Here is a 27,452-nt window from a genome sequence, read left to right as displayed (position 1 = left end):
GAATAATGCTTTACAGCTAATTTAAAAATGAGTTATAGGGACATGGATGCAGCTGGAAACCATCATTCTTAGCAAACTATCACAAGAACAGAAAACCAAACACCGCAAGTTCTCATTCATAGGTGGGAACTGAACAATGAGATCACTTGGACTCGGGAAGGGGAACATCACACACTGGGGCCTATCATGGGGGGGGAGGGAGGGATTGCATTGGGAGTTATACCTGATGTAAATGACGAGTTGATGGGTGCTGACGAGTTGATGGGTGCCGCACACCAACATGGCACAAGTATACATACGTAACAAACCTGCACGTTATGCACATGTACCCTAGAACTTAAAGTATAATAATAATAATAAAAAATTCAAAAAGCAAAACAAAACAAAAATAAAAATGAGACTGAATCTCATAGAAATAATTTGATTAATGTCAAAGAAATGTATTACTTTTATAATTTTTAGAACATTTGTAATTTTACTAGTTGTATTTATATGCAAAAATGTTTTAATACATATGAGTGTTTTTCAAGACCATTTCGGTTTGTTTTTATTGTATAAAAACACTTGACTCAGGAATGTTGAGTCTAGGTTTATGGCAGTGTGACTCTTTCTTCTTTACATTCTTCTACATTTTCCACATTACCCATATTTCATATGTAGTTCTTTTACAATCAGAAAATAATGTCATATTTAAAATAGTGCCAATATTCAGAGGCATACGTTTAATTACTTTTAAGTACTATTACCAGGAAAAAACTTTTTAGCACAAGCATTTTTTCGAAAGGATCATGAAACTACTCTGCTCTCTTATGGCAGGTATGGGATGGCACCAGGACGCCATTTCCATCTTGGAGAGTCTTAATACAAGACCTTGTTCTTGAAGGTGATTTAAGTCACATCCATCGGCTACAAAATCTGACAATAGACATTTTAGTCTACGATAACCATGTTCATGTGGCAAGATCTCTGAAGGTGATGTTGAGTAGGAAAATATTTTATGTTTTTATAAATTATAGTGATTTTTGCTCATGTAAATTTTTTATATATGGTTACATGTATAGGTGATACAGTCTAGAAATTATATTTATTTCTTTGATTTTTAAGTTGTAAAATGTATGTTACAATAAATTATTAAAAGATAAATTTAATGCATTAGAGCAATTTTTAAAATAATCTTTCTTAAGTATCTTAAAGGTATACATAATTTTACTGTGAAAATAGTACAGAAAAGTTTTGTCATGTGAGATAATACTGCTTTAGAATGACAAATGCTGTATAAAATATTGCTAACTTAAAGACTAAGCTTGATAAACTGGTTTGATAGAATGTAGCTGATAACTTTTTGTTCATTAGTTTAACAAATTGTTCAATTACCTCTAATGTATATTGTAAATTGGGAATGTGTGTATAGTGTGTAATTTATAGAATTTGCATGCTTTCTTTTGAAATACATTAAGGTGCACAGTTTAGATATGGCAGTACTTAACTATTAAAAATTGTAGGAAATTTTTTTTCTCTATTGTATCTTTTATTTGAAAGTACTTTTTGTAGTAAAGAATGGTATGATAAATAATAATACAGTAATAAGAGTAACCTTTTCTAGGCATTTCATATGCATTTGATACTCTCTGATAAGATAGGTGATGATAGTCATCTCATTCTACAAATGTGAAATGAGGCACTCAGAGGTTGAATCAGTGGTTCAAGATTCCACAGCTAGTTGGATTGAAGCAGGGTATTTCCCTGACCCCTTCACAGGCGGGAACTAGAGTGCATGGGTGCTGGAACTAGCCAGCCACTTCAGTGCTGGCAGGGGAGAGCTCCACTCACTGAGACCACAGGAGTGGGAGCATGCAGGTGAGCAGGTGCAGGAGCCAGGCAAGGGCTTTTGGGCACGGGCAGAAGCAAACTCTGTACTGGCCCTACAGCAGCATCTGAGAGGGTGCTGGTGACCCCTGAAGCCCCAGAGGAAGTGTTACAGTACTGTTTTAGCTCTGCTGTCCGTGGACAGCTGACGTGTTAACAACTCAGTGGAGGGTAACTGTGACTGCCTTTCGCACCACACTTGCGGCACCCGAGCTCTTGTCTAGCATCTGGGAGGAATGAGGTCTCAAGAATAAATTGAAGATGGTAAATGCAGGGGATTTTATTACTGGTGAAAGTGGCTCAGTGGAAAGGGGAGGTGAAAAGGGGATGGAGCAGGAAGGTAGTCTTACCCTGAAGTCTAGCCCTCTAGGGCCAGATTCTTCTCCCAGGTTACACCATCAGGCTGTCCCTCTGAAGTCAAGCTGCTTCTCTCTGACATCCAGCCATAGTCTCTGATGGCCAGCTGCCTCTCTTCCCTCTGCTGGCTGAGCCTGGGGTTTTTATGGGCACAGGATGGCAGTTGGGGTGGGCCATGGGTAGTTTTGGAAAAGGCAGCATTTGAGCAGGAAAACAGGGATGTAAGTTCTCACTTTGGGCTGTGGTATCAGGCTTTTCAGCTTGAGAGCAGGGTCCTTGCTGGGGATCTGCCCTCTTCTACCTAGAATTTCCCTGCCTCCTGTCCCTATCTGGATGAAGCCAGTGTTTGAATCCACAATGTCTCTTTGCAGAGCTAATCCTTTAAAGCATTAAATGGAAGGGATCTACATCACAAATATCTTCTAGTCTACTTATAGGAAGTTAAAAGAAGAGTGAAGACCTGAATTTCAGTGCCCAATTTCCCTTTATAAATGAGTGGCCATGGAGTAGCAAATATGTCCATTCTACATTGTATTACAAATAAGTTCACTATCAACACTGTTCTGGGTTACAGAAAAAACAAAAACAAACAAAAAAAACCAAGTTTACCCAATTCAAATCAATAAATTAGATTAAATCCAGGATCCAGGAAAATAGTGACTGTATTTTGTCCTCTGTAAGTGTGTATATATGCATGCACATACCTCTGTGACATATCAGAAAACACTGACTGTTGAGGATATATTTTTGACGTTATTTCCCTGAAAGATATTATCTACATTGATTAGTTTATTTCAAAATTAAATATAATGATAAGTTCAGTTCTGGAGGTTTTTTCATATGGTTCTTTCATAAACAAAATGAATTTACATTTTAGATTCACCTTAGTTCCACACTCTACATACCTTCCTTTGCCATTTAATTCTCTTCTCTTTCCCTATACTGCTTCCAAACATAAGTCTTCCAACACAAGTCTTTCTGTTTCTGCTTTTCCTGCTTTTCTTATCTTAGTCCTGAACAGCACCTATCACAGTGCTTTCCCTGTAGTGAGGATGAAGTAAGTAAGAGCTGCTGCTGAATGAATGAATCTGTGAATGCTGTGGATTTTTTTTCAGATTCTTTTTTCCTTTTTTATGGTCTGCTTTATTTTGCCCACTAGAGGGTGATATGAGCACACATAATTAAGAAAAATATATGACACTGTGTTTTCTGTAAAGATATCATGGCATTATATTACTTGTCTGCAATGCAATATAAAAATGAAAATGATTTTTCTCTGTGTACATAACTTTAGATTTTTATTTACTACACATTGACATCACATTTATTTGTTTTCTGACAACCTCTGTAACATTTCTTCTTGATTTAGGAACTCTTCACTCACATGACATTGATATAAATGAATTCTTCTTGGTACTTGCAAGACAACTGTTTAAAATTACATTTTTATATAAAAATACCTGGAACCAGTGCGGAAGACTTTTGTTGTATAGGAGCAGGAAAAAATGTGTTTTTATTTTAATAAAGAGGACAGTATAATGCAATTATAGGATATAATACAATCAACATCTATAAGCAATACATTTTAGAATTTGAATTGCCCTTAACTATTTTCTGAATCTCACTTTTTGTTATGTCATTCCCTTAAACATTTTACACAGATCAAGTCACGTAAACTGAGATTGCAAATATTTTTTCTAGAAACTAAAGCTTTACTTTCTAAATCCCTACTCTTAACCAGAGACAATTGTTAATTATAAAATATACATGGTCATAATTATGTTTTGGCCTTTAATAGTTCAACAACTGTGATTTAATTGGCTATTTTGACATATTCAGGGAATTAAAAATAATAAACCTAAAGAGAAATTCTTGACAGTTTATGAGGAATCGGTTGATTATTTCTAAAGGGATAGTTTTTTCTTACTAGCCATATTTACTTTACTTTTTTTTTTTTTTTACTGTTTCTGTATTTAAATAGACATCTATCATCATTTTTTAAACTATATTTTTATAATTTTTTGGTTGATGTTTCATTTGTATTTTTGGAATCTTAATACTGACAAGATTAACCAATACTTGTTTTTTATAATAGAGCATCTGGCACATTTCGTAGTATTTTTAGTGAAGCTTTTAAAAAAATACAATGCTGCCTCCATAAGGAATTTTTGATAATAACAACTTATCTTTATGTGAATAACTTGTGTCTTGGCCTCAAAATTTTGTTATATTAAAAAATACTGTAGTAGACAAGATAGTATAATAAACACCCATGTGTTCACCTTATTTTTAAATGTTTTGCCACATTAATTTCAGGCACTTTTAAGTTTTAGGAAATAAAACTCTACGCTTCAAACCTTTGAGCCCCTGCCTGCTCTTGTTTTTTTTTTTTTTTTTTTTGCTCCCCACCCCTTAATTTTTTGTTTTAAAGAAGAAAGGACAAGTAGCAAGAAATACATTTAAAATTTGTAATTTTTCCCTTTAGGAATTCTCTTCTCTTTTTTTTTTTTTTTTTTTTTGCTCCCCAAGTCTCTCTGTGTCTCCGTATGTAGGTTTGTATGTACACCTGTTTATTATCCTTTTTCTTTATGTATTTTTTGATAGGGTAAAGCCCCCCTCTCATATTCTTTAAAATTGATTTGACTAGTCTCTTTTGTATACAGTTTTGGAATAGCTTTTCAGATTCCACGAAAGATTCTGGGAATTTTGATTGAATTGCATAGAATTTAATATTTAATTTGGAGGAAATTATCATTTTTGTAGTATCAAAGTTTTTTGTATATGAATGTCTTTCTCCACACGTTTAGGCCTTCTTTCAAATCCTTTGTAGATCATACATACACGTGCTATACTAATATATTTATATGTACATATATACACACACATATTTTAAAAGAATCACAAAATAAGTCAAAAAGAATGAGATAAAACTAGAAATTTTTATGTTTTCTCCAATATCTCACTTTGAAGACTATGAGGAAAATCAGTTTTTTCTCTTTGTGCTTTTCTTCTTTAACTTTCTTTATACTACTCCCTAGCTGTGATACAGATGTCAGCGAAAGAGGTCAAAGAAAAGGCTTGTATCTTATCTGCTCCTCATAAAACCCATGATTGGATGGGAAAAAAGATCCTTAGGAATGAAGGAGTAGCACCTGAGAGAGTGGGTTTTCTCCTTACTTCCTTTACTGATATCCTCCATCAGAAATAAAGAGTAATGAGGGGAAATAAAATTAAGAGAAGCTACAATAAGCAGAATTGGAAAGTTGATTTGCTACTCATCTTTTTTTTTTCTTTTAAATGTTTCCCTTTATGAGATTGAGCCTCCATGATCTAAAAGTCCAGAATTCTAAATGCAAACCTTTTTGACTGCCAGTATAAGATAGTGACCCCTTTGCTTTCCAATTATTCAGTGTACAAAAACTTTGTGCCATGCACAAAAAATATTATAGAAAATTACCTTCAGGTTATGTGTATGACATATATGTGAAACATAAATGAATTTCATGTTTAGACTTGGGTCTCATCCATAAGATACCTCATTATGTATATATAGATATTCCAAAATCCATAAACATCTGAAATCTGAAACACTTCTGGTTTCAAGTATTTCAGATAAAGAATATTTAACCTATATTACTTTTTTTTGTTATTTAAGATGTCTGTTATTCAATCCTGAACTTGTGGGGGAAAAAAAAAGTGGTATCCCTGTAGTCACCCAATAGTCAGGAGTGCTATTTTTATACAAATGAATTAAATTTCCTTGTTTGTAACTCCTTTTGCTTCTAAATCTTTCTTCATAAATATAAATGTGATTTAGGTTATATAGCTTCTTTTAGGTAGGTGTTAATATCTTTGAATAGCATTCTGCATCTCTCTCATTTGACATCTCCATTAAAAGAAAAATCTCAGTGGTCTATAATTAAAGACATTTGTAGACTAAGTTTAGCAAAACATCTGAGATTAACTATAGAACATTTATTTCAAAACTCTGATAACTCATGTTTGAACTCACAGAGTGTTTCACACTGTGGTGGTGCAGGGACAAATGCAAAAGTTTTCTTTCCATAGAACTTGTAAGATGGAAGATGTTTATTATTTTTTGATAGTGCCACATTTAAAATTTCTTCTTAGTATTCTCATAATGACAGTATCTTAGGGATCATATTTAATTAAGCCTTAAACTGGTTAAAGCAAGGCATTTTCAGAAACCTTAGTCAAATAGAGGCTTGAATTCCATTTAGGTAATGGGTTTCTTAACCATTATATTTTATTGATGCTAAGACAGTTTTTTTTTCACATTTTGATATGTCTGAAATGAAAATATCTCTTACAGTTGAATGTGTGTGTATATGTATGTGTGTGCATACATGCGTAGGCGTGCACATGTCCATATATTTAGTTTTGATACAGTTTCCATGCAGCTGTTACTCAGCCATACTTGTGTAGCATACTTTGCAGATACTTTAGTATATTTCCTGATTGGTCAGTGCCCTCATTGTCCCATATTGGTTATTAAAGTTATATTTTCCCTGCTTTCTAAATAACAAATGATCTATTTTTAGGTTGGAAGCTTTCTTAGAATCTATAGCCTTCATACCAAACTTCAATCAATGAATTCAGAGAATCAGACAATGTTAAGTTTAGAGTTTCATCTTCATGGAGGTACCAGTTATGGTCGGGGAATCAGGGTCTTGCCAGAAAGTAACTCTGATGTGGATCAACTGAAAAAGTAAGCTTTTAATTTTTAGAAAATGTAAGTAAGGTATTGATTAAGCCGATTTCTAAGATAATATTGTTTCTGGGGTTTCTGATAGGTTCCCTAGCCTTTTGTGCCGTTTGCCATGTTTTTAAACAGATGAGCCGAATGAAACAAATCAAGTGATTACAGGCTCATATAGCTAAGTAGTAGCAGAGCCAGGGTTATAGTTGAAGTTTTCCAACTGTTAGAATCTGGCTTTTACACTGTTGCTTCTTTTCTATCATTTACTACACTCTGCAAGTACAGCAACATACAGTGGAAACTAGACCTTAGCTAAAGTTTAGAAAATTTGATACATATCTAAGATTCCAAAAATATTTAATTCTTTCATGAAAATAATATATTTCTGAAGTGCCACTGATTAAATAGATAACACATGTTTTGGTGTATCACTCCCTTTTAAACTTTTTAAAAACATTTTTAAAACTTTTACATGTGCCAGAAAGTCAATAGTATCTTAAACCTGCTATATATTTAGATCTCTTTTTCCCAAAGTATTCCTAGTGAGTACTGTGTGCAGAAGCATTTTGGTCAATATTCTAGAAATTTAAAAAATCTTCATATCTTCAAAGAGAAAACATACTGTTCAGTAAATTTAAATAAATTTTGTCTAAATTTTAATTCATTGAAATCAGTGTGACTTTATATTAGCTTCTGTTTTATTACTTTTATATCAGTTTCACTGATTTTAATATCATTGCCATATATAGCAACACAGTATTTAGCTTCTTGAATCTAGAGTTAGATTGTTCTGACCCAGAATGCCATCCGTTAAATTCCCAGTTTATTTTTGTTTGTATTATTTCGTCATTGCCCTGTTTCACTTGTATCTTCCTAAACTCAGCTTTTTAATTTGAACCCTCAGAAAATCTGATGAAAGCAACAGATCCTTTACTGAAGAATGTTTATACACACAAAATTTTATATATAATTTCAATGAATTTCTGGATTTTGTGGGTACAGCTAAATTTACTATATTGACTTTGTTTTATGCAATTTGAAATTGTATTCTTTCAATTATAGGGATTTAGAATCTGCAAATTTGACAGCCAATCAGCATTCAGATGTTATCTGTCAATCAGAACCTGATGACAGCTTTCCAAGTAAGGACAACCTTTAACATTGACAGTTTAGTTCTTGCTAAATAAAATAGCTTTATCAACATAATTATTTTTAATGTCTTTTCTTTGTCTCTCTTATTAAAACTTTCATGTAGTAAAGGAACATACTAAAATCTTTATCTGTGTCCTATACCAAAAAGTAAACATGGTTTCTTCCTAAATTATGTAATTACATTTTCAAATTGGGTGGTAGTGATTACTTGATTATGATATATACATGACATGTGTTTGTATTCACAAGAAAATCTGTATTGATTTCATAGACAACTATTTTGCTTGTCAGTTTTTAAAGAGAACAAAGATTGTTTTTGCCACTTATTTCACATAGCCTAAATACTTTTTGCTCATACATGTTAGATGTATACATAGTTTCTAGTCTTTATTGAATTAAGCAGGTATCTAAATACAAAATATTAACAAACAGTGGAAAATGTCCTAATATTGTCTACTTGAATAGATGACTAGTCAAATCTGAACTTGAAAGCTTTCAGTGTGCATTGTTTTTTCCTTTACCACTTTGTCTTAATTTCTGAGTTTTTGTTTGTTTAAGAAACATTGTCTTGCTCTGGTGACCATGCTGGAATGCAGTAGCCGGATCATAGCTCACTGCAGCTTCAAACTCCTGGGCTCAAGTGATATCCTCCCGCCTCAGCCTCCTGAGTAGCAAGGACTTGTAGTCCTGCACATGCCAACACGCCTGGCTTTTTTTACTCTTTTAATTTTTTATTTTTGGTAGAAACAGGATCTCACTATATATTGTCCAGGCTTGTCTCAACCTCCTGGTCTCCTGGTCTCAAGCAGTCCTCCTGCCTTAGCCTCCCAAAATTCTGGAATTACAGGTGTGAACCACCACGCCTGGCCTGTCTGAATTTCTACATCTGCATTTTGGGACCTGGAATCTAGGTCACGTTTCTTTGTTTTTGTTTTGTTTTATTTTCTACCTAACTCCTACCCTGCTGTGATCCAAAGAATCATTTTATGAGATTTATTCTCTTTCCATCCCAATAATGATAAGCATGAAAATTAACATACATTTCTTGGTAGGCATGTAAGTGCCTGCAGGCATTATTATTTAATTCTTTTGTTTGTTTGTTTGTTTGTTTTTTGAGATGGAGTTTTGCTGTGTCACCCAGGCTGGAGTGAGGTGGCACGATCTCCGCTCACTGCAAGCTCTGCCTCCTGGGTTCATGCCATTCTCCTGCCTCAGCCTCCTGAGTAGAAGCTGGGACTACAGACACCCGCCACCACACCCAGCTAAATTTTTTTTTTATTTTTAGTAGAGATGGGGTTTCACCATGTTAGCCAGGATGGTCTCGATCTCCTGACCTCGTGATCCACCTGCCTTGGCCTCCCAAAGTGCTGGGATCACAGGCATGGGCCACCGCACCCGGCCGCATTATTATTTAATTCTAACAGCACTCCTATGAGATGAATTATTCTGTCTCCTTTTAACAATGGGAAACTGAGGCTTTGATGGATGGATATCATATAGTTTGTCCACAGTTAGTTAGCTGTTAACTGATGACAAAGCAAGACAAATTCAAATGCAGGCTTTTTTATTTTTTTGTATATACTTTACATTTATTTTCTTCATTCTCTCTGTTTTAAAATACTCCTTATTTTAAAATGCTAACACCTTCGTGATAACATTGTGGCCTAGTATATGATTACTTGAACTACCATGAGGAAACCGATTTAGTTCAAATGACAATCACTTAGAGACAATATAATTTGTAATTATAGTTTTTACAATCTCTTTTTCCTTTTAGAATTATTCTTTCATTAGTTTTAAAGTACACTGTAATAGGTGTTATAATACCTAGTTGAATAGCTTTCACTATGCCTTTATTCCCTACTCCCTGAGGTAAGATTTAACAGTTTAGTGTGATTCCTTCAATCACTTCATCTTTATACAAACATATATACCTATATATAAACAATATGACTCTTCTCTTTTTCTTAAATTTTTACCAAAATGAAATCATAGTATAATAAATAGTTGCTTTCTTCAACAATATATTATAGATCTTTTTTTCTGGGCTAATTCATATGACTCAAATTCATTATAGTTGCATAATAATAATGTTACATTTTTCATTTTTCATTTAATAGACGTTGAGATCGTTACCAGTTTTTTGCTGTTATAAATAATACTTTAATAAACATCCTTGAATATTCGTACTTCATGTTTGTACTTCTCCACAACAAACTCCTAAAAGTGAGGTTGATATATCTAAGGGTATGCATGTCTTTTAATAGATACTGCCCGATTATTTACCAAAGGTCATAGGAATTTATATCCAAATAGCAGTATAGAAGAATGTACTTTCCTCACACCTTCACAGTATTGGAAGTTAACATTATATGTAATTTTTGACAGTTCAGCAGGTGAAACGCGTTTTCTTACTTAATTTTCCTGACTACTTGGAAACTTGAAAATCTTATTATATATTTACGAACGTTTTTAATTCCCTCTTCCTCAGGTTATTTGCTCTTACCCTTTATCTGATTTTCTGTTGAATTATATTTTTGTCAGTTTGTGGGCAACCATGTATGTTTTACACATTTTCTTATTTGACTACTTTTATGGTTTCTGCCATTGTTTCCATCTCATGTTGTAATGGCCAATATTAATTACTAAATTAGATTTATTGAAATTATACCATGCCAGCTTGAGATGTTCATTCAAGTCCTCTTGACTTGGATTTTTATACCACTTAGTAAGCAATACTGAGGATATGTTTGTAATGCTTTATAAAATAAATTATAAAAACATAATGTACTGTTATGTATAATAGAGTGTAAGCTAAAGTGATTACAAAATATAGATTTTTAAAATCTTAAATTCTTCTTTTTAGAAAGCATTTTGTAACCTTAATGCTATGACTACTACTTTTGCTTTCTTGTTAAAGTCCTATTTTTGATGTTCGTTTGATCATTCTATTAAATTTCATAAGTTTACTATTTTATCCATCTCCCCTTTTATTTCCTCTACACTGTATTTTTTCAACATAATAAAGACTTTCATACATGGTAGAGTTAAAACAGTTGTACAATGAATACTCAAATACCTACCAGCTAGACTCTCCAATAACTATTTTACTTTGCTCCATCACATGTGCATTTATTTCTATATGCCTCTTTTTTTTTTTCTTTTGAGATGGAATCTTGCTTCGTCCTCCATGCTGGAGGTCAGTGGCACGATCTCAGCTCACTGCAGCCTCTGCCTCCTGAGTTCAAGCTTCTCCTGCCTCAGCCTCCCAAGTAGCTGGGATAACAGGTGCCTGCCACCATGCCCAGCTAATTTTTGTATTTTTGGTAGAGACAAGGTTTCACCATATTGGCCAGGCTGGTCTCGAGCTCCTGACCTTAGGTAATCCACCCGCCTCAGCCTCCCAAAGTTCTGGGATTACAGGTGTGAGCCACCGCGCCTGGCTTATATGCCTCTTCATTCATTAATTTATGTTTTTTACACATTTCAAAGTAAGTTGCAGACATAAGTACATTTTCTAAACACCGTGGCATGAACATAATTAGCTAGAGTTGAGTAGTTATTTTAGAGTTTTTTGTTTTTGAGGTAAAATTAGCAGTGAAATGGACAACTTTCCGTTTTACGAACCACTCCATGAGTTTTGACTAATACATAAACGTGTAACCTAAATCCCTCTAGATTTGCAGTTCTAGAGCTTTGAAAAAATTGAATCATATGTATCCTTTTTGTACATACTATATGTTTTTGAGATTTAATCACATTGTTGCATATATCACTAGTTTGTTTCCTTTTTAATGCCACATGATATGTGGTAGACATTTTTTCTTTAGATAGGAATTTCTAGTTGTTATGGCATTATTTGTTTCCTTTTTCCTGTTAGATGACTTGTGTCTTTGTCAAAAGTCAAGCGAGTATAAATGTGGGCTTATGTCTAGTCTTCCCATTCAATGCTTACTAGTATAGTGTGAAGTATGCATTTTCCCCATACTAAATTTTCGATTATTGCATCACCTTTTGCATTCTCCTTGCATTGCTTTGCTGCTTTAGTAAAAAATCAAAATACAATGTAAATGTGAGTTTATTTCCAGGCTCTCTATTTAATTTAATTCAGTTGATCTATTTTTCAGTCCTCATGCCAGTACCATGTTGTCTTAAATTACTGTAAGTTTATAGAAAGTCTTGAAGTTATGTGCATCGTTCTCCAAATTTGTTCTTATTTTATAAAATGTTATTTAATATTCTAGATTTTCTGCACTTCCACATAAGTGATAGCATCTGCTTTGCAATTTCTACAGTAAAGCCTCTGCTATTTATTTGTTGTTGTTGTTTTGAGGCAGTCTTGTTCTCTTGCCCAGGCTGGAGTGCAATGGCACAATCTGAGCTCACTGCATCCTTCGCCTCCTAGGTTCAAGCGATTCTCATGCCTCAGCCTCCTGAGTAGCTGGGATTACAGGCATCTGCACCGCACTTGGCTAATTTCTGTATTTATAGTAGAGAAGAGATTTCACCATGTTGACCAGGCTGGTCTCTAACGCCTGACCTCAAGTGATCCACCCACCTCAGTCTCCCGAAGTGTTGGGATTATAGGTGTGAGTGAGCCACTGTGCCCACCCCAGTCTCTGCTATTTTGAAAGGATTATACTGAATCTACAGATTAATTTGGAGAGAATTGATATCTTAATATTGAGCCTTTTAAATCATGAATGTGACAGATCTCACTATTCATTTATATTTTCTTCAGTTTCTCTCAGCAACTCTCCATTGTTTTCAGTTCTACGTTGAAGTTGTAATGGGCTTAATTCTTTTGCCTTTTCCTTTTTGTAGGCTCTGGATCAGTATCATTGTATGAGGTAGAAAGATGTCAACAACTATCTGCTACAAGTAAGACCATGTATCGTTTTTTATATGGGCACAGTAGTGAGCGTAATAAAGTCTGCCTCTACACTTACCAACTAATCCACTTCTTTCTAATAGTAGAACACATATCCTTGAAAGCTAAAATATGTCCGTATTTAACTTTCTTCTTCTACCGTGTCCCATTGGCACAAAACGGAACCCATAAAGATACGAGTCTTTGCATTGCATATTTTAAGTCATATATCTCTAGCAGACTTAATGTTTAAAACAGATATATATTTTAAGCATTAAATACATGATGTATTTTAAGTCATGTATCTCTGTTAGAGTTACATGACTTAAAATATGCAATGTAAAGACACGTATCTTTAAACTGTTACATGAGGAGTTATCCTGTCACATGATGCATTAAACAGTACCGTAAAGGAGCTCCTTGCAATATGCCTCAAAATTTTAATTTAATGTTAGTAATGATAGTGTGTCTATCAAGTACTTCCTCCTTTTGTTACATCAGCTAATACAATTTTCAGAAAAATATTTTTAAACACAAATTTATTAAATTTTAATTTCTCAAAGTGGAGGAAGAAGATACAAATATGAATGGGAAAAGGATTGATGAATGCTTTTAATGTTGTGTTGTAATTGGAGGTGCCATTATGTACTCATGTTTTCCTAGGTAAATACAGAAATAGATGTAGCTCTGTATATGTATGATACATATATATTCACATACATACACTTTCATTTATATTATAAGAGTGTGTGTGTATGTGTGTGTGTGTGTGTGTGTCAGTATGAATGTGTGTTCATATATACCCTATCTCTCTCTCCATGAAAAGGCATAGAGACAACAGCACTCCAGTTGCCATAAGCAAACCTAGTGCACAGATTTTGGTTTATAAATAATATTTCTCAAGGAGCTCTTGGTGAAACAGCAGATTTCAGAACTAGAACAAGGGAATTACAAAATTAGTATGGAGTAACCTTGTAGTAGAAAGTAAGGAGATTCTCAGTTAATGATGAAACTGGTCAAATGGCTTAGGATAGAACATGTCTAATGTGGGAACATTTGAGCATCAAAACAAATAGGATTAATACTAATTGAGTAAAGCAGGAATGCATGAGCCCATGTTGATGATGATAAAGGAAAAATAAAATATATGGGGTTAAGTGGAAATATCTTTCTTAAAGTAAATATCTTTCTTAAAGTAAAATAACAAATATGAAAGCGATGATGAAATTAAAAAAAAAAAGTCACCATTTTGTAACCATGATAGTCATTGTTGAGTTAGTTATGAATCTGTGGATTCTAAACTATCAAGATATATGATGAAAAATAAGATATTTACATTTTATCTAGTATATTCTTATTAAATGCAAGGCGGAAACGGTAAGTTTTTAGTAGAGAAGTGATTGGACACCACCTTTACCAGCTGAATAAAGTTTAGGTCTACAGTAATAGAAACACTCACTTTGTATGCCCCTTGATGTGATGCACTGAGAAGCACACAGTATCATGTATGCATTATTCCTGCCAAAAATGCATAAGCTAAACCTGATCCTGAAGAACAACCAGACACACCCAATTTGGTGTTTATTCTACAGAGTAAATAGCTGTGCAAATATATCAGTGTCGTGAAAGATAAAGAAAAACTGAGGATTTATTTTACATTAAAGAAGTCTAAAGAGACATGAGAATTAAATGTAATATATGATCCAGAGTTGGATCTTAGACTTGAAAACAAAATAAATGCTACGAAGAACATTTTGAGGACAATTGTAGAAATTTGAGTAATGTTTGTTAATTTGATTATAGTAATAAATCAGTTAAATGTTCTAATGTTGAAAATTACCTGTAATTATGTCAATAAAATGTCTTCTTTTCAAATACATACTGGAGGATTTAGAGAAAAGGAGGCATAATGTCTGGTAGTTATTCTCAAATGATTCAATAATATTTACGTGTTGAGAGACAGATAAAGACAGACACGGTGACAATGATAAATGTGCAAAAATGTTAACAATTGGTGAACCTTGGTGAAGATTATACAGAAGGTCTTTGTATTGTTTTTACAATTTTCCTTAAGTTTGAAAGCATTTTAAAATGAAAAATTAAAAACTTTAGGTTAAAATATGAGTTTGAAGCAATTGCTCTTATCACTGTGTAGCAATTTACACTAAATTGATCAGGTCTGCCAATGGTCTTTTTAAAACAATCGCCAGCCAGGCGCAGTGGCTCACGCCTATAATCCCAGCACTTTGGGAGGCTGAGGCGTGCAGATCACCCGAGAACGGGAGTTCGAGGCCAACCTCACCAACATGGAGAAACCCTGTCTCTACTAGAAGTACAAAAATTAGCTGGGTATGGTGGCGCATGCCTGTAATCTCAGTTACTTAGGAGGCTGAGGCAGGAGACTCACTTGAACCTGGGAGATAGTGGCTGTGGTGAGCAGAGATCACACCATTGCACTCCAGCCTGGACAGCAAGAGTGAAACTCCATCTCAAAAAAAAAAAAAAAAAATCGCCACCACAACAAAATGTTCCACTGTAAACTCTTGGCCATTTGCTCCTTGAAGGAAAACTAATTCAACAAGAATTTTACTGAATTACAGCTGAAAGGAATTGTCTTTGCCATTGAGGTTAATAAGATTTGTACATCATTTTCATTTTCTAAAACACATGAAAGTGTTAAGCTAGAATGTATAGCAAGCTGTTGCCTTAAGCTAAGGGTCACCAGGAATTTTATACTTTTTTCCAGTAAAAACTGATCACTACAATCCCAGACCATCTTTCCACAAGTAGCCGAGGAGACCTGTTGTACCTATTTCCCAGGCAATTGCTCCTAATGCTTTTGTCTGACTTTTTTTTCCAGTTTGATTCAACTTCCTCTGCCTTTTCCTTTCCCTTCTGCTCCACTGTCTCCTTCCAACTTCCCAGACTTCCTCTTCTCTTGTCCACTACTACTACACTCCCCTGACAGTTATATCACCCTTAATGTCCTTTTCTGTTCTTAGTCTGGTTTTGTAAGTGATGGTTCCATAAAAAGTAACTAATTTGAAACATCCAAGAGCCTGCAAATAATGTTTAGCAAGTGTGTTTTGTTACATTCTTTTGTGGCAGACACCAGTTAGAACTTAAAACGGTTGCCTAGCATATTATTTTCTTAGCTAAATAAACCTTGCTTTTTTTCTGTTAGCCAGATTTCCATTAGTCCCATATAAAAATACTTTTTTGAATGCTTACTAGGCAATTAAGTTATTTCTTCCCCCAAATTATCCAGCGTTTATTTAGTACACATTTATTGAGTGCCTAGTGTGTGCCTGGCACTATGCTAGCGGGCCCTGGATATACATCAGGAAATAAAGACATAACCCTTGCTTTCATGGAGTGACACTTAATAGATCTTAAATTAATTAGATTTTATAGTATATATTTGGTTCAGAAGGATGCATGTCATAAATATGATTCTTGTTATTCTGATTTAATATATAAAAATTCTTTACAGTACTTACAGATCATCAGTATTTGGAGAGGACACCACTGTGTGCCATTTTGAAACAAAAAGCTCCTCAACAATATCGCATCCGAGCAAAATTGAGGTCATATAAGCCCAGAAGACTATTTCAGTCTGTTAAACTTCATTGCCCTAAATGTCATTTACTGTGAGTATTTGCCATGATAAAACAAATGTGTTTTCATATTATTTGTGTATATATGTGCACATATGTATAATTTTGTGTCTTAGGAATAAGTAAATTGTTAATATATTTTGCAAGAATGGTAAATTTTTTAGGTAAAATGCTAAATTCTTAGAGAATAAATTATTCTGATAGTAACAGAAGTGGGTGCTATTTTCAGATCTAAAATTCAGCTTAGTCACTCTGATAAAGGCAAATGAGAAATAATAAATGATTAATATATTTGGACAGACTCATTTGTCACAGAAGTATCTTCTTAAATATAAACCTTTATTAACTGAAATTTTTGGAAAGAGTTGTGATTACTTGAAATATGTAATTAAGTGATACAGAGAGCCTTGTTGGTAAACTTCTGTCCTACTTAATAACTAGAATATAATAAATATAATTTAAATTTTCTTTAGTAATTGAGAATTTCTCAGTGCCTTTACTCTGAACATCAGTGATTATATAAATATGTAATAAATGTATATAACTGTTTTGTAATCCTTTTACTATGTAATCAGCTTGAGACATATTCTGAAAATCATTTTTAAAAGCTCCTCATCTTTTTGCAATTTGCCTATTTTTCCTCTGAATATCTAAGATGATGTTTTGGAAGATGTAGATAATTGATGGCTGTATGCATTTGAATGCCATAAATTGAGTTTTCACTAAAATGTGCTACAATGTGTGTATATATATATATATATATACATTGCCATGTATTTGTATGCTTATAAATTGTGAGTATCAGTGTTCATTAATATACATATATTTTCCCCTCCAAAATTTGAGTATAATGCTGTTTGAGGAAATTTTTTATTTTAAAATCTCTTTAAATAAAATGTGAGGGAACGGTTTTTACCCATTTAAGCTTGAAATGGTGGTTGGGATTAAAATGTATATATAAGGATTTTAGATAATTCTTCAAGTATTATCAAATTTTGGTTTATTGAATTTTGTAAAATCATACAGCTTTGTAAAATAAAACCACTCTCTGCAATCATTTTTTAAACAAATAAGGACATTTTCTCAGAAATTAACAGAAACTATCTAAAGTTACACAGTTAATTGGCAACAGAACCGGAATAAAACCATACACCTTTTGATTCCAAATGATGCCATTTTTGCTACATGATACTTAACCATAAGACTTCTCAAAATTATTAATTATTAAACAGAATTGGAAATATTATTAGTTTAGAAGTGCCCTTTTCCCTAAGTGTGGTAAGTGGATATTTAACTGGAGTGAAAACAGGGGGCCACTGTATTTTTTTTCTCCTACTGGGAAATTCAGCATTCTTTGAGTCCTTCAGACTCAAGTGTTAACATTTAACTCTATTGTTGGATTGCATTTTATTTTGTCAATGCTAACATGACCGTCTAGTTAAGTAATAACTAGAGGAGAAAAAAATTGATACTAGAAATAATTATAAGTGACTTTGTATCACAAAACCAGACGTGGAAATCACTGGTAATTAATGTAATTATGATTGGGATATACTTACCCACAAAATATCAAATATTTATCTATTGAATAAAAGTTATTTGTTCTGCAAAGTGAATTGTCTCCATAATTTAGATAATTTAAGAAAAAGTAACTGACTCATCTGCATATAAGAATACTTTTTGATTACTTGTTAAATTGAAATCTTCAAGCTTATACCAAAATTGATTTTTGTCATTTCATTGTCAATAATTTTAGGCAAGAAGTTCCACATGAGGGTGATTTGGATATAATTTTGCAGGATGGTGCAACTAAAACCCCAGATGTCAAACTTCAAAATACAGCGTTATGCGATTCAAAAATCTGGACCACTAAAAATCAAAAAGGACGAAAAGTAGCAGTTCATTTTGTGAAAAATAATGGTATTCTCCCACTTTCAAATGAATGTCTACTTTTGATAGAAGGTAAGATGTTTAAGTCACTGTTTTGTTAGAATACTCTTTTTCCATGTTTTTCCTAATTAATTATTGTTTAATATATTTTGCAGACAACCTAGAACATATAAAGTAAAAATAGTGTTTAAATTTTACAAAATTGAATATATATGTTAACTGGATTCAAATATATATATGCACACGTACATAAATTTGTCTTAATTACATTTGAAATTGTACTTCAGACTCAAGTGTTAACATTTAATTCTATTGTTGGATTACATGTTATTTTGTCAATGCTAACATGACTGTCTAGTTAAGTAATAATAAAAGGCTGATTGCTTATGTACCGTCGTTGTTTTATTGGCCTCTGGATGTCACTGTTGTTGCATAGAAATAGGGTAAAAGTCATCTATTGTATCAAAATCAAAGAAGAGACCATTGAAACAAGTAAAGATAACTTGACAAGTTTTAAATGAAATTTATCATGTTTGTTTTTTCATTTTCGTCTAATTTTTATCTAATATTTATCTAAAATATGTACTGTAAATTTTTTCTCATGGCAAGTTTAGAGTTTTTCTTAAGGCTTTTCTTCCCTCATAACCTTTTCATTATTTTTCTTTAGGCTTTCCTTCCCTTGTAACCTTTTTTAATAGAAGAAAAATACCTTCTTTAATTTGCATTAGAGTAATATTTAGCTTTATTTTTAATAAATGAGGGAATTCTGTGTAAATTATAGACTTTGAGTGATTATGTGTCAGTATAGGTTCATGTTTAACAAATGTACCACTCTGGTGGAGGATGTTGATACTGGAGGAGGCTAGCGTGTATGGTAGCAGAGGATATGGAAAATCTCTATACCTTCCTCTTAATTTTGCTGTGAACCTGAAACTGCTCCTTAAAAAAAAAATGAAGTCTTAAAAACAAAACCTAGAATGTACAACACCAAGAGTGAATCCTAATATAGACTGAACTTTGAGTGATAATGGATTTGTTAGTAATGTAAACTGTGGACTTTGAGTGATAATGGTTTGTTAGTAATGTAAAGAGTGGACTTTGAGTGATAATGGTTTGTTAAAATAGGTCTCTTGATTGACTGAATTTACCACTCTGGTGCAAGATGTCGATAATGGGGAAGAGGCTAGGAGACATAGGGAAACTTTGTACCTTTTGCTTCATTTTGCTGTGAACCTAAAACTTCTTTTTAAAAAAGCCTTATTTTTTAAAAAAATGAGGATGTATGTAAAAGCACTTTGAAATGTAAAAGGAATATAAGAAATGTGAGCTATTTTTATTTTATATTTCCAAGTATTATAACCTGAGCCAAGGACTAGCATCTTACTGAAGTATGGCACTATTCTGGTTAGGAAGTAACAAAATCAAAAACTGACCTGGACTTAGAGATGAACCAAAGAAAATGATATAAATACAAAGTCATTCTTAGACTTTAAGCACCTGCAGTAGCATTCACTGATATTCATGCCAAGTTAATGCAGTTGACTCTATTTTATTGTGACCATAGTTTACATTAGGGTTCACTCGTTTTGCTTTACAGTTCTTTATGCTTTGACAAATGCAGAATACCATGTACCCACCATTAGAGTCTCATACAAAACAGTATCAGTTAATTTCTGTAAAAGGTGTAAGATCTGTGTCTAGATTTTTTTTTTGCATGCAGATGTCCAGTTTTCCAGTACCATTTGTTAAAAAGACTGTTCCTTCGCCATTGAATTACCTGTGCTGCTTTGTCAAACCAGTTTATTTTTGTGAATTTGTTTCTCTGTTCTCTGTTCTGTTTTAATCTAGCTATCTGTTATTTTCCCAATATCACACCATTGTTATTTCTAAAGCTATACAGTAATTCTTGAAATTGTGTAGTGTTGGTCCTGCAACTTTCTTCTTTGTCTTCCATATTGTGTTGGCTATTGTAAATCTTTTGCATTTCCATATAAACTTTATAAGCAGTTTGTCAATATCAAAAAATAACTTGCTGGGATTTTTATTAAGATTGCCAGCTGGGCGCGGTGGCTCACTCCGGTAATCCTAGCACTTTGGGAGGCCGAGGCAGGCAGATCACCTGAGGTTGGGAGTTCGAGACCAGCCTGACCAACATGGAGAAATCCCATCTCTACTAAAAATACAAAATTAGTCCGGCATGGTGGCGCATACCTGTAATCTCAACTACTCAGGAGGCTGAGGCATTAGAATAGCTGGAACCCAGGAGGCGGAGGTTGCGGTGAGCCGAGATCGCGCTGTTGCACTCCAGCCTGGGCAACAAGAGCGAAACTTCATCTCAAAAAAAAAAAAAGATTGCCATAAATCTGTAAGTCAAGCTGGAGAGGCAGAACTAACATCTTGATATTATTGACAATGAACATGGACTATCTGTGTAGATCTTCTTAGATCTCTTTAACTAGGGTTTTATAGTTTTACTCAGATAAATCTTATAAATCCAACAATATATAGATCACATTTTGTTAGCTTTATACCTAAGTATTTTCTTTTTTGGTGCTAATTATCTAATGTTAAATTCAAACTCCGATTATTTATTGCTTATGTATAGTTAAGCAATTGATTTTTTTTTTTTTAATCTTCTATCCTCTACCGTTACTATAATTGCTTATTATTTCAGGAATTTTTTTGTTGTGATTTCCTGTAAACAAAGACAGTTTATCTCTTCCTTCCTAGTGTGTATACCTTTTGTTTCCTTTTCTTATTGCATTAGATAGGGCTTCCAGTACAATATTCAATAGGAGCAATGAGAGGGAATGTTCTTGCTTTTATCTCAGTCTTAGGTGGAAAGTGTCACCATTAAATGTGATTTTAGCTGCAGCTATTTTATCGATGTTCTTTGTCAAGTTGGAGAAGCTCCCCAATATTCCTAGTTTGCTGAGAATTTTTATTATTAATAATGTTGAATTTTATCAAGTGCTTTTCTATTGCATCTATTAATATGATCATAGAATTTTTCTTCTTTAGCCTATTAATGTGATAAATGACATTAATTGATTTTGAGGTGTTTAACCAGCCTTGCATACCTAAAATGAATCTCATTTGGTCATGGTGAATAATTATTTTCTTTTTTGATTCAATTTTTAAATACTTTTTGAGTATTTTTGTATGTGTTTTCATAAGAGAAGTCGATCTATAGGTTTTCGTTCTTGTAATGTATTTGGTTATCTGTTAGAATATTGCTGGCCTCATAAGAATTAGGAAACATCCCCTCTACTTCCATTTTCCGGAATACATAGTAGAGAATTGGTATCATTTCCATGTTTGGGTAGACTTATCTATTGAAACAATCTGAGCCTGGTGACTTTTTTCAAGATTATTATTAGTGATTTAATTTCTCTATAGACATAGACCTAGTCAGATGATAGATTTCTCCTTGTGTGAATTTTGATAGATTATGCCTTTCAAGAAATGGAACCATTTTATCTAAGGTGTCAAACTTGTGGGTATAGAATTGTTTACAGTATTTATTATTAACATTATATTTTAAAGTGCATAATATTTAACTTCCTCTGAAACATAATTTGTATGGAACTCTAATGTCACCAAATCATTTTATTAAAATATTTATTATTACCTATAATTTACTGAATATACTGTGTCAGGCACTGTACTGCCTACGTTAGTATTTTATCTTTAACTCTCGTAACAATCTTCTGTAAGCTAGATGTATCCCCTTTTTAAACAGGTGATGAAACTGAGACCAAGAGAAAAAGGTAAAGTACTCAAAGTTAAAGACCTAGTAAATGTCACAAAAAAATTCACACTTAGGCCTTTCTGTCTCCATAGTCCATGTTAAATATTTCTACTGATTGCAAATAAATTGCTCAGTTAGGATGTCTCCAGATACAAACCTTGAGAAACCTAATATGCACATATATACATGCACATGTCTTTCTTTGTACTTATTCATTTGTTTAGCACATGTTTATTGAATGCCTACTGTGTGCCAGACACTCATTTAGGCATTAGTGATAATGTAGCAAACACAACAAAGTATTTCCTTTCATGGACTTTATATTAAGAGGAAATCACTAAAATATTGATAATAATAGTCACTCATGGCTCTAAGTGCTTTACAAATATTAACTCATTTAATCTTTATAATGATCTTACAGAGTAACATTATTCTCAGTTTTACAAATGGGAAAACTGTTATACTACAGTTTAAGTAACTTGACCAAGGTTGTCCAGCTTATGTGCCAGAGCCAAACTCGTGTGAATGACTAGATGAGCTCTCACCAGATTCTTTGAAATAGTATTTTTGGGGAGGAACTCAGAGAGAAAAGAGTTCTCTTTCTCTATGAGAGCTATGAGAATAGGTGAATGGTCACCTATTGCAGTTTTGAGCAGTAGGCAGGAGTTTCTTTAGCAGGGCTAGGTATCCGTCTCCAGAAGATAGACTAACTTTTGAACTGTGAAACTTTTAAGTAGCATGCTTAGGGAATATTGTTTGGAGTTTTTAAGCATGCATAATGAGGGTTTCTATCTAACTGCAATATGACATAGCAGAACTGTAGCTTCCAGTAACCAAGAGCTTGGGGGAAGGAGGATGGGAACAGGGCAAGTTAAAATGCCACAGAGCTCAACCATTCTTGCCAAAATTCAGCCGTTTTTCTGGAGCAAACACTCCTTGGATTGTTGAAGGCCTCTGGTAATTTCCAGAGTTCTAAAAAAGGTTTTACAGTTTTTGCCGATATTCTTAACTGCTGTTACAGTCAAGTGTGTCTTTGGATGTCCTCATTCTGCTATGCCAGAAGTGCTTCTCCTTTATAATTGAATGTTGACATTACAAATTCTACCCAAATTTTAGGAAATACACAGAGGTATTTTTTTAAATCCTATTCATTTTGCCTGGAGAGAGGAAGCATTATAAGCTAAGTAAAAAGGACACTGCCTTCTAATAATGGCATGCCACTAGGCAATACTTCTCCGCCAGCTTGGTCATTTGAATGCTTCCTCTGTCATAGAATTAAGTGTGATAATTTTCCCAGGAAAAATGAACAAATTTTATATGTGAATTCATATTACATGAACCACTCATATCTATATTTAAATGGAATATTGACCAGAAAATTGAGATTTAAACTCTAAATTTGCCCAGATATTAATTAGTATATAGCAAATTAGTGAGAATCTGATCATAACCTGGCTTTTAGCTTATATTCCCTCTTTTGGTTATTTGAACCAAGGTGTTCCTGGCATAAAGAGCAATTTGTTTAAATTTAAGAAATTAGTTAAAATTTTGCAAACTTTATATTTTACCCAAGCATTTTTGTGGATTGATTTTTTTAATCAGTATATAGGATTGTACATTTACAAATTAATATTTTTCACATACATTTATTGTCTTTTTCTGTCGATTCCTTTAGTCTTTTATTATACCTCACATGTTGTTTAATAGGACTGTACATTTGTCTACATTTTATTTGCACTACTTGAAGGATTTATTTATTCTCTTAAAAGGAGGTACACTCAGTGAAATTTGCAAACTCTCAAACAAGTTTAATAGTGTAATTCCTGTGAGATCTGGCCACGAAGACCTGGAACTTTTGGACCTTTCAGCACCATTTCTTATACAAGGAACAGTACATCACTACGGGTATGTTTTTTGTTTTGTTTTGTTTTGTTTATTATATTTTTAAGTTCTGGGATCATGTACAGAACATACAGGTTTGTTACATAGATATATACGTGCCATGGTGGTTTGCTGCACCCATCAACCCGTCACCTACATTAGGCATTTCTCCTAATGCTATCCTTCCCCTAGCCTCCCACCCCATGACAGGCCCTGGTGTGTGATGTTCCCCTCCCTTTATCCATGTGTTCTCACTGTTAAACTCCCACTTATGAGTGAGAATATGTGGTATTTGGTTTTCTGTTCTTGTGTTAGTTTGCTGAGAATGATGGTTTCCCACTTGATCCATATGCCTGACAAGGACATGAACTCATCGTTTTTTTGACTGCATAGTATTTCATGGTATATATGTGACACATTTTCTTAATCCAGTCTATCACTGATGGACATTTGGGTTAGTTACAAGTGTTTGCTATTGTGAATAGTGCTGCAGTAAACATACATGTGCATGTGTCTTTATAGTAGAATGATTTATAATCCTTTGGATGTATACCCAGTAATGGGATTGCTGAATCAAATGGTATTTCTAGTTCTAGATCCTTGAGGAATTGCCACACTGTTTTCCACAATGATTGAACTAATTTACACTCCCACTAACAGTGTAAAAGCATTCCTGTTTCTCCACATTTTCTCCAGCATCTGTTGTTTCCTGACTTTTTAATGATTGCTGTTCTAACTGGCGTGAGATGGTATCTCATTGTGGTTTTCATTTGCTTTTCTCTAATGACCAGTGATGATGAGCTTTTTTTCATATATTTGTTGGCTGCGTAAATGTCTCCTTTTAAGAAGTGTCTATTCATATCCTTTGCCCACTTTTTGATGGGGTCGTTTGTTTTTTTCTTGTAAATTTGTCTAAGTTCTTTGTAGATTCTAGGTATTAACCCTCTGTCAGATGGATTGCAAACATTTCCTCCCATTCTATAGGTTGCCTGTTTACTCTGATGATAGTTTCTTTTGCCATTCAGGAGCTCTTTAGTTTAATTAGGTCCCATTTGTCTATTTTGGCTTTTGTTGCCATTGCTTTTAGTGTTTTAGACATGAAGTCTTTGCCCATGCCTATGTCCTGAATGGTATTGCCCAGGTTTTCTTCTAGGATTTTATGGTTTTAGATCTTACATTTAAGTCTTTAATCTATCTTGAGTTGATTTTTGTATAAGGTGTGAGGAAGGGGTCCAGATTCAGTTTTCTGCATATGGCTAGCCAGTTTTCCAAACACCATTTATTAAATAGGGAATCCTTTCCCCACTGCTTGTTTTTGTCAGGTTTGTCAAAGATCAGATGGTTGTAGATATGTGGTAGTGTTTTCAACTGAGAAAATTTTTGGAATTAAAAACTGTTTAAGAGTAATTTTTATTCTTTTATTTCATTGGTGACTATTCAACAGAAACTTACAGTATATCAACTTATATGTATAGCTTTTTCTGGCATATATCTGTTCTTTTGATAAGCATATATAGTGAGAGTACATACAATGTGTGAAGCATAAGGCTGCTGTCTTTTGATTCCTCAGCCAGAGGCTGGTACTCACTTGTTTTCTTTAACAGTGAGGATTTAGATACCAGTTACAGAGAAAAATTCAGAGCTGCAAACCTGGTAAAAATTAAGTGATTGAATTTCAAAATTTCTGAGCCACTAAATCACAGATTTGCTGCCACTGAAAATTGGAATATAAAAGAATTCATTAGAGCTACAAACAGATTTCTACATTTAGAGGGAGGGGATAGGGATAAAATCTCTACTGCTTGATGAAACAATGACCCTGGACATATTCTAATTTGAGAAACCTTGGATTATAGCATATATTTTATCATCCTCTTTCTTTCCGACTTCTAAATTTGTAGTAATGATTAGTCATTGTCATAATGTGCAAATCCTGATTGAAAAATTATATACTGGTTGAAAAATATTATACTGTAAGCATGATACCTCCCTAATTGTGTGGTAAAGTCACTATTAGGCATTGCCCTATGTTCTTCCAACGTATCATAAAATTTTAGCCATAAAGCAAAACCGAATGCCACTGACTTAAATTTCTGTGTTGTTGCTGTTTTTACTCTGATATACTCAGTGTCTAATTCCTTCTCTCATTAGTCTTATGATCTGAGAGTCTGTCTTTTTTGAAAATAAAATGATTTTTAGTTAAACCAATTAATTAAAACTCATAAAATTCTGTTTTTCTTGTATAATAAGTCACTGAGCTTTCTCTTTTTGCATGCAGATCCTCACTCACTAGCTTTTGTTCTTTCCCCTTTCTCACTATTTTGCCTTCCCAGTACTGGGCACCATGATGAGTCTAAACCAGGAAAGGAAATACTCATTTTAAACTCTGAAATACTACCTCTTCTTTTACTAGAAGTCTCAACAAAATAACCCTAATATTGCGGGATCTGGCCAGCAGCCCACAATGCAATGGGGCTCTCTCTTTGTTCCCAGGCGGATCGGCAGGTGGAGAAATAATAGACACACACAAGATAGTGAAAGCTGGGTCCAGGGGGGTCACCACCTTCTGGTCCCATGGTGCCAACAATGCAGTATGCCAGCATTTATTATTAAGTTTAGTGAGGGTGGGGGTAGGTTAGTGAGGGATTTAGGGTAGTTTGATTATGAGGTGAGATAGTCACATGGAGATGAAGTAATTCTTTAACATCTGTAATAGAAGTACAGTATATAGAGATAAGAATTTACAACATAGTGTGTGCATCAGTAATTTCTAACAGAGCCTTAAAACAGGAACAGCAGTAACAGTTGCAGCAAAAGCTGGTTACAAACAATTCATAGAAACAGGACGTGAAGTTAGACAACCGGTTAGACCAGAAATTCTCAGAAGGGAGTATGAACCCTAAAGAGGCCTAGAAGAGCCGCGGCAAGATGAGGGCGTTTATAGCCCTATCTTATCCATATGGACAGGCACCCCCCCATGTGTCCGATTATAGGCTCCCCACAAGGATCGCATTCCATTCCCAGAGCTGTGAACATCTGCTTTTCTGGGATAGGAATCTTGGTGATGTGAAACCTCCCTGACTGCATGTTCATTCATAGGCTTTCTGCAGGAGGAAGCACATCACGCGCTGTTGGCTGATTCTGGCAGTCCAGCCTGGCATTGTCTTTACACAATCCTGCATGCAATTTTGTATTTATAGTAATCAGGAGCATTCCATCTTTTATTCCGTAGCAATAGTTTCAGGGTGTCTTCCTGCATCTCCACCTTTTCTCTGATTTAAATGAACCATAGCAATCTATTCCATAGCAATAGTTTCAGGGGGTCTCCCTACACCTTAAGGCCCCCCC

At 33.9% G+C, this 27,452-nt stretch overlaps 1 protein-coding gene across 1 annotated transcript in view; it reads left to right on the top strand.

Moving 5' to 3' along the window:
- The window catches only part of POT1 (protection of telomeres 1), a 103,580-nt gene that overhangs the window by 62,430 nt on the left and 13,698 nt on the right, over window positions 1-27,452 (top strand). The window contains exons 9-15 of the mRNA XM_011951751.1: window positions 817-972; window positions 6,786-6,952; window positions 8,006-8,085; window positions 12,920-12,976; window positions 16,459-16,615; window positions 18,339-18,544; window positions 23,993-24,128. Coding sequence (XP_011807141.1) covers window positions 817-972; window positions 6,786-6,952; window positions 8,006-8,085; window positions 12,920-12,976; window positions 16,459-16,615; window positions 18,339-18,544; window positions 23,993-24,128 — 959 coding nt within the window. The remainder of the gene's footprint in view (window positions 1-816; window positions 973-6,785; window positions 6,953-8,005; window positions 8,086-12,919; window positions 12,977-16,458; window positions 16,616-18,338; window positions 18,545-23,992; window positions 24,129-27,452) is intronic.

This window comes from Colobus angolensis, unplaced genomic scaffold, assembly GCF_000951035.1.
Source record: "Colobus angolensis palliatus isolate OR3802 unplaced genomic scaffold, Cang.pa_1.0 Scaffold326, whole genome shotgun sequence".
Lineage (NCBI taxonomy): Eukaryota > Metazoa > Chordata > Mammalia > Primates > Cercopithecidae > Colobus > Colobus angolensis.
This window is presented reverse-complemented; position numbering and strand designations above follow the sequence as displayed.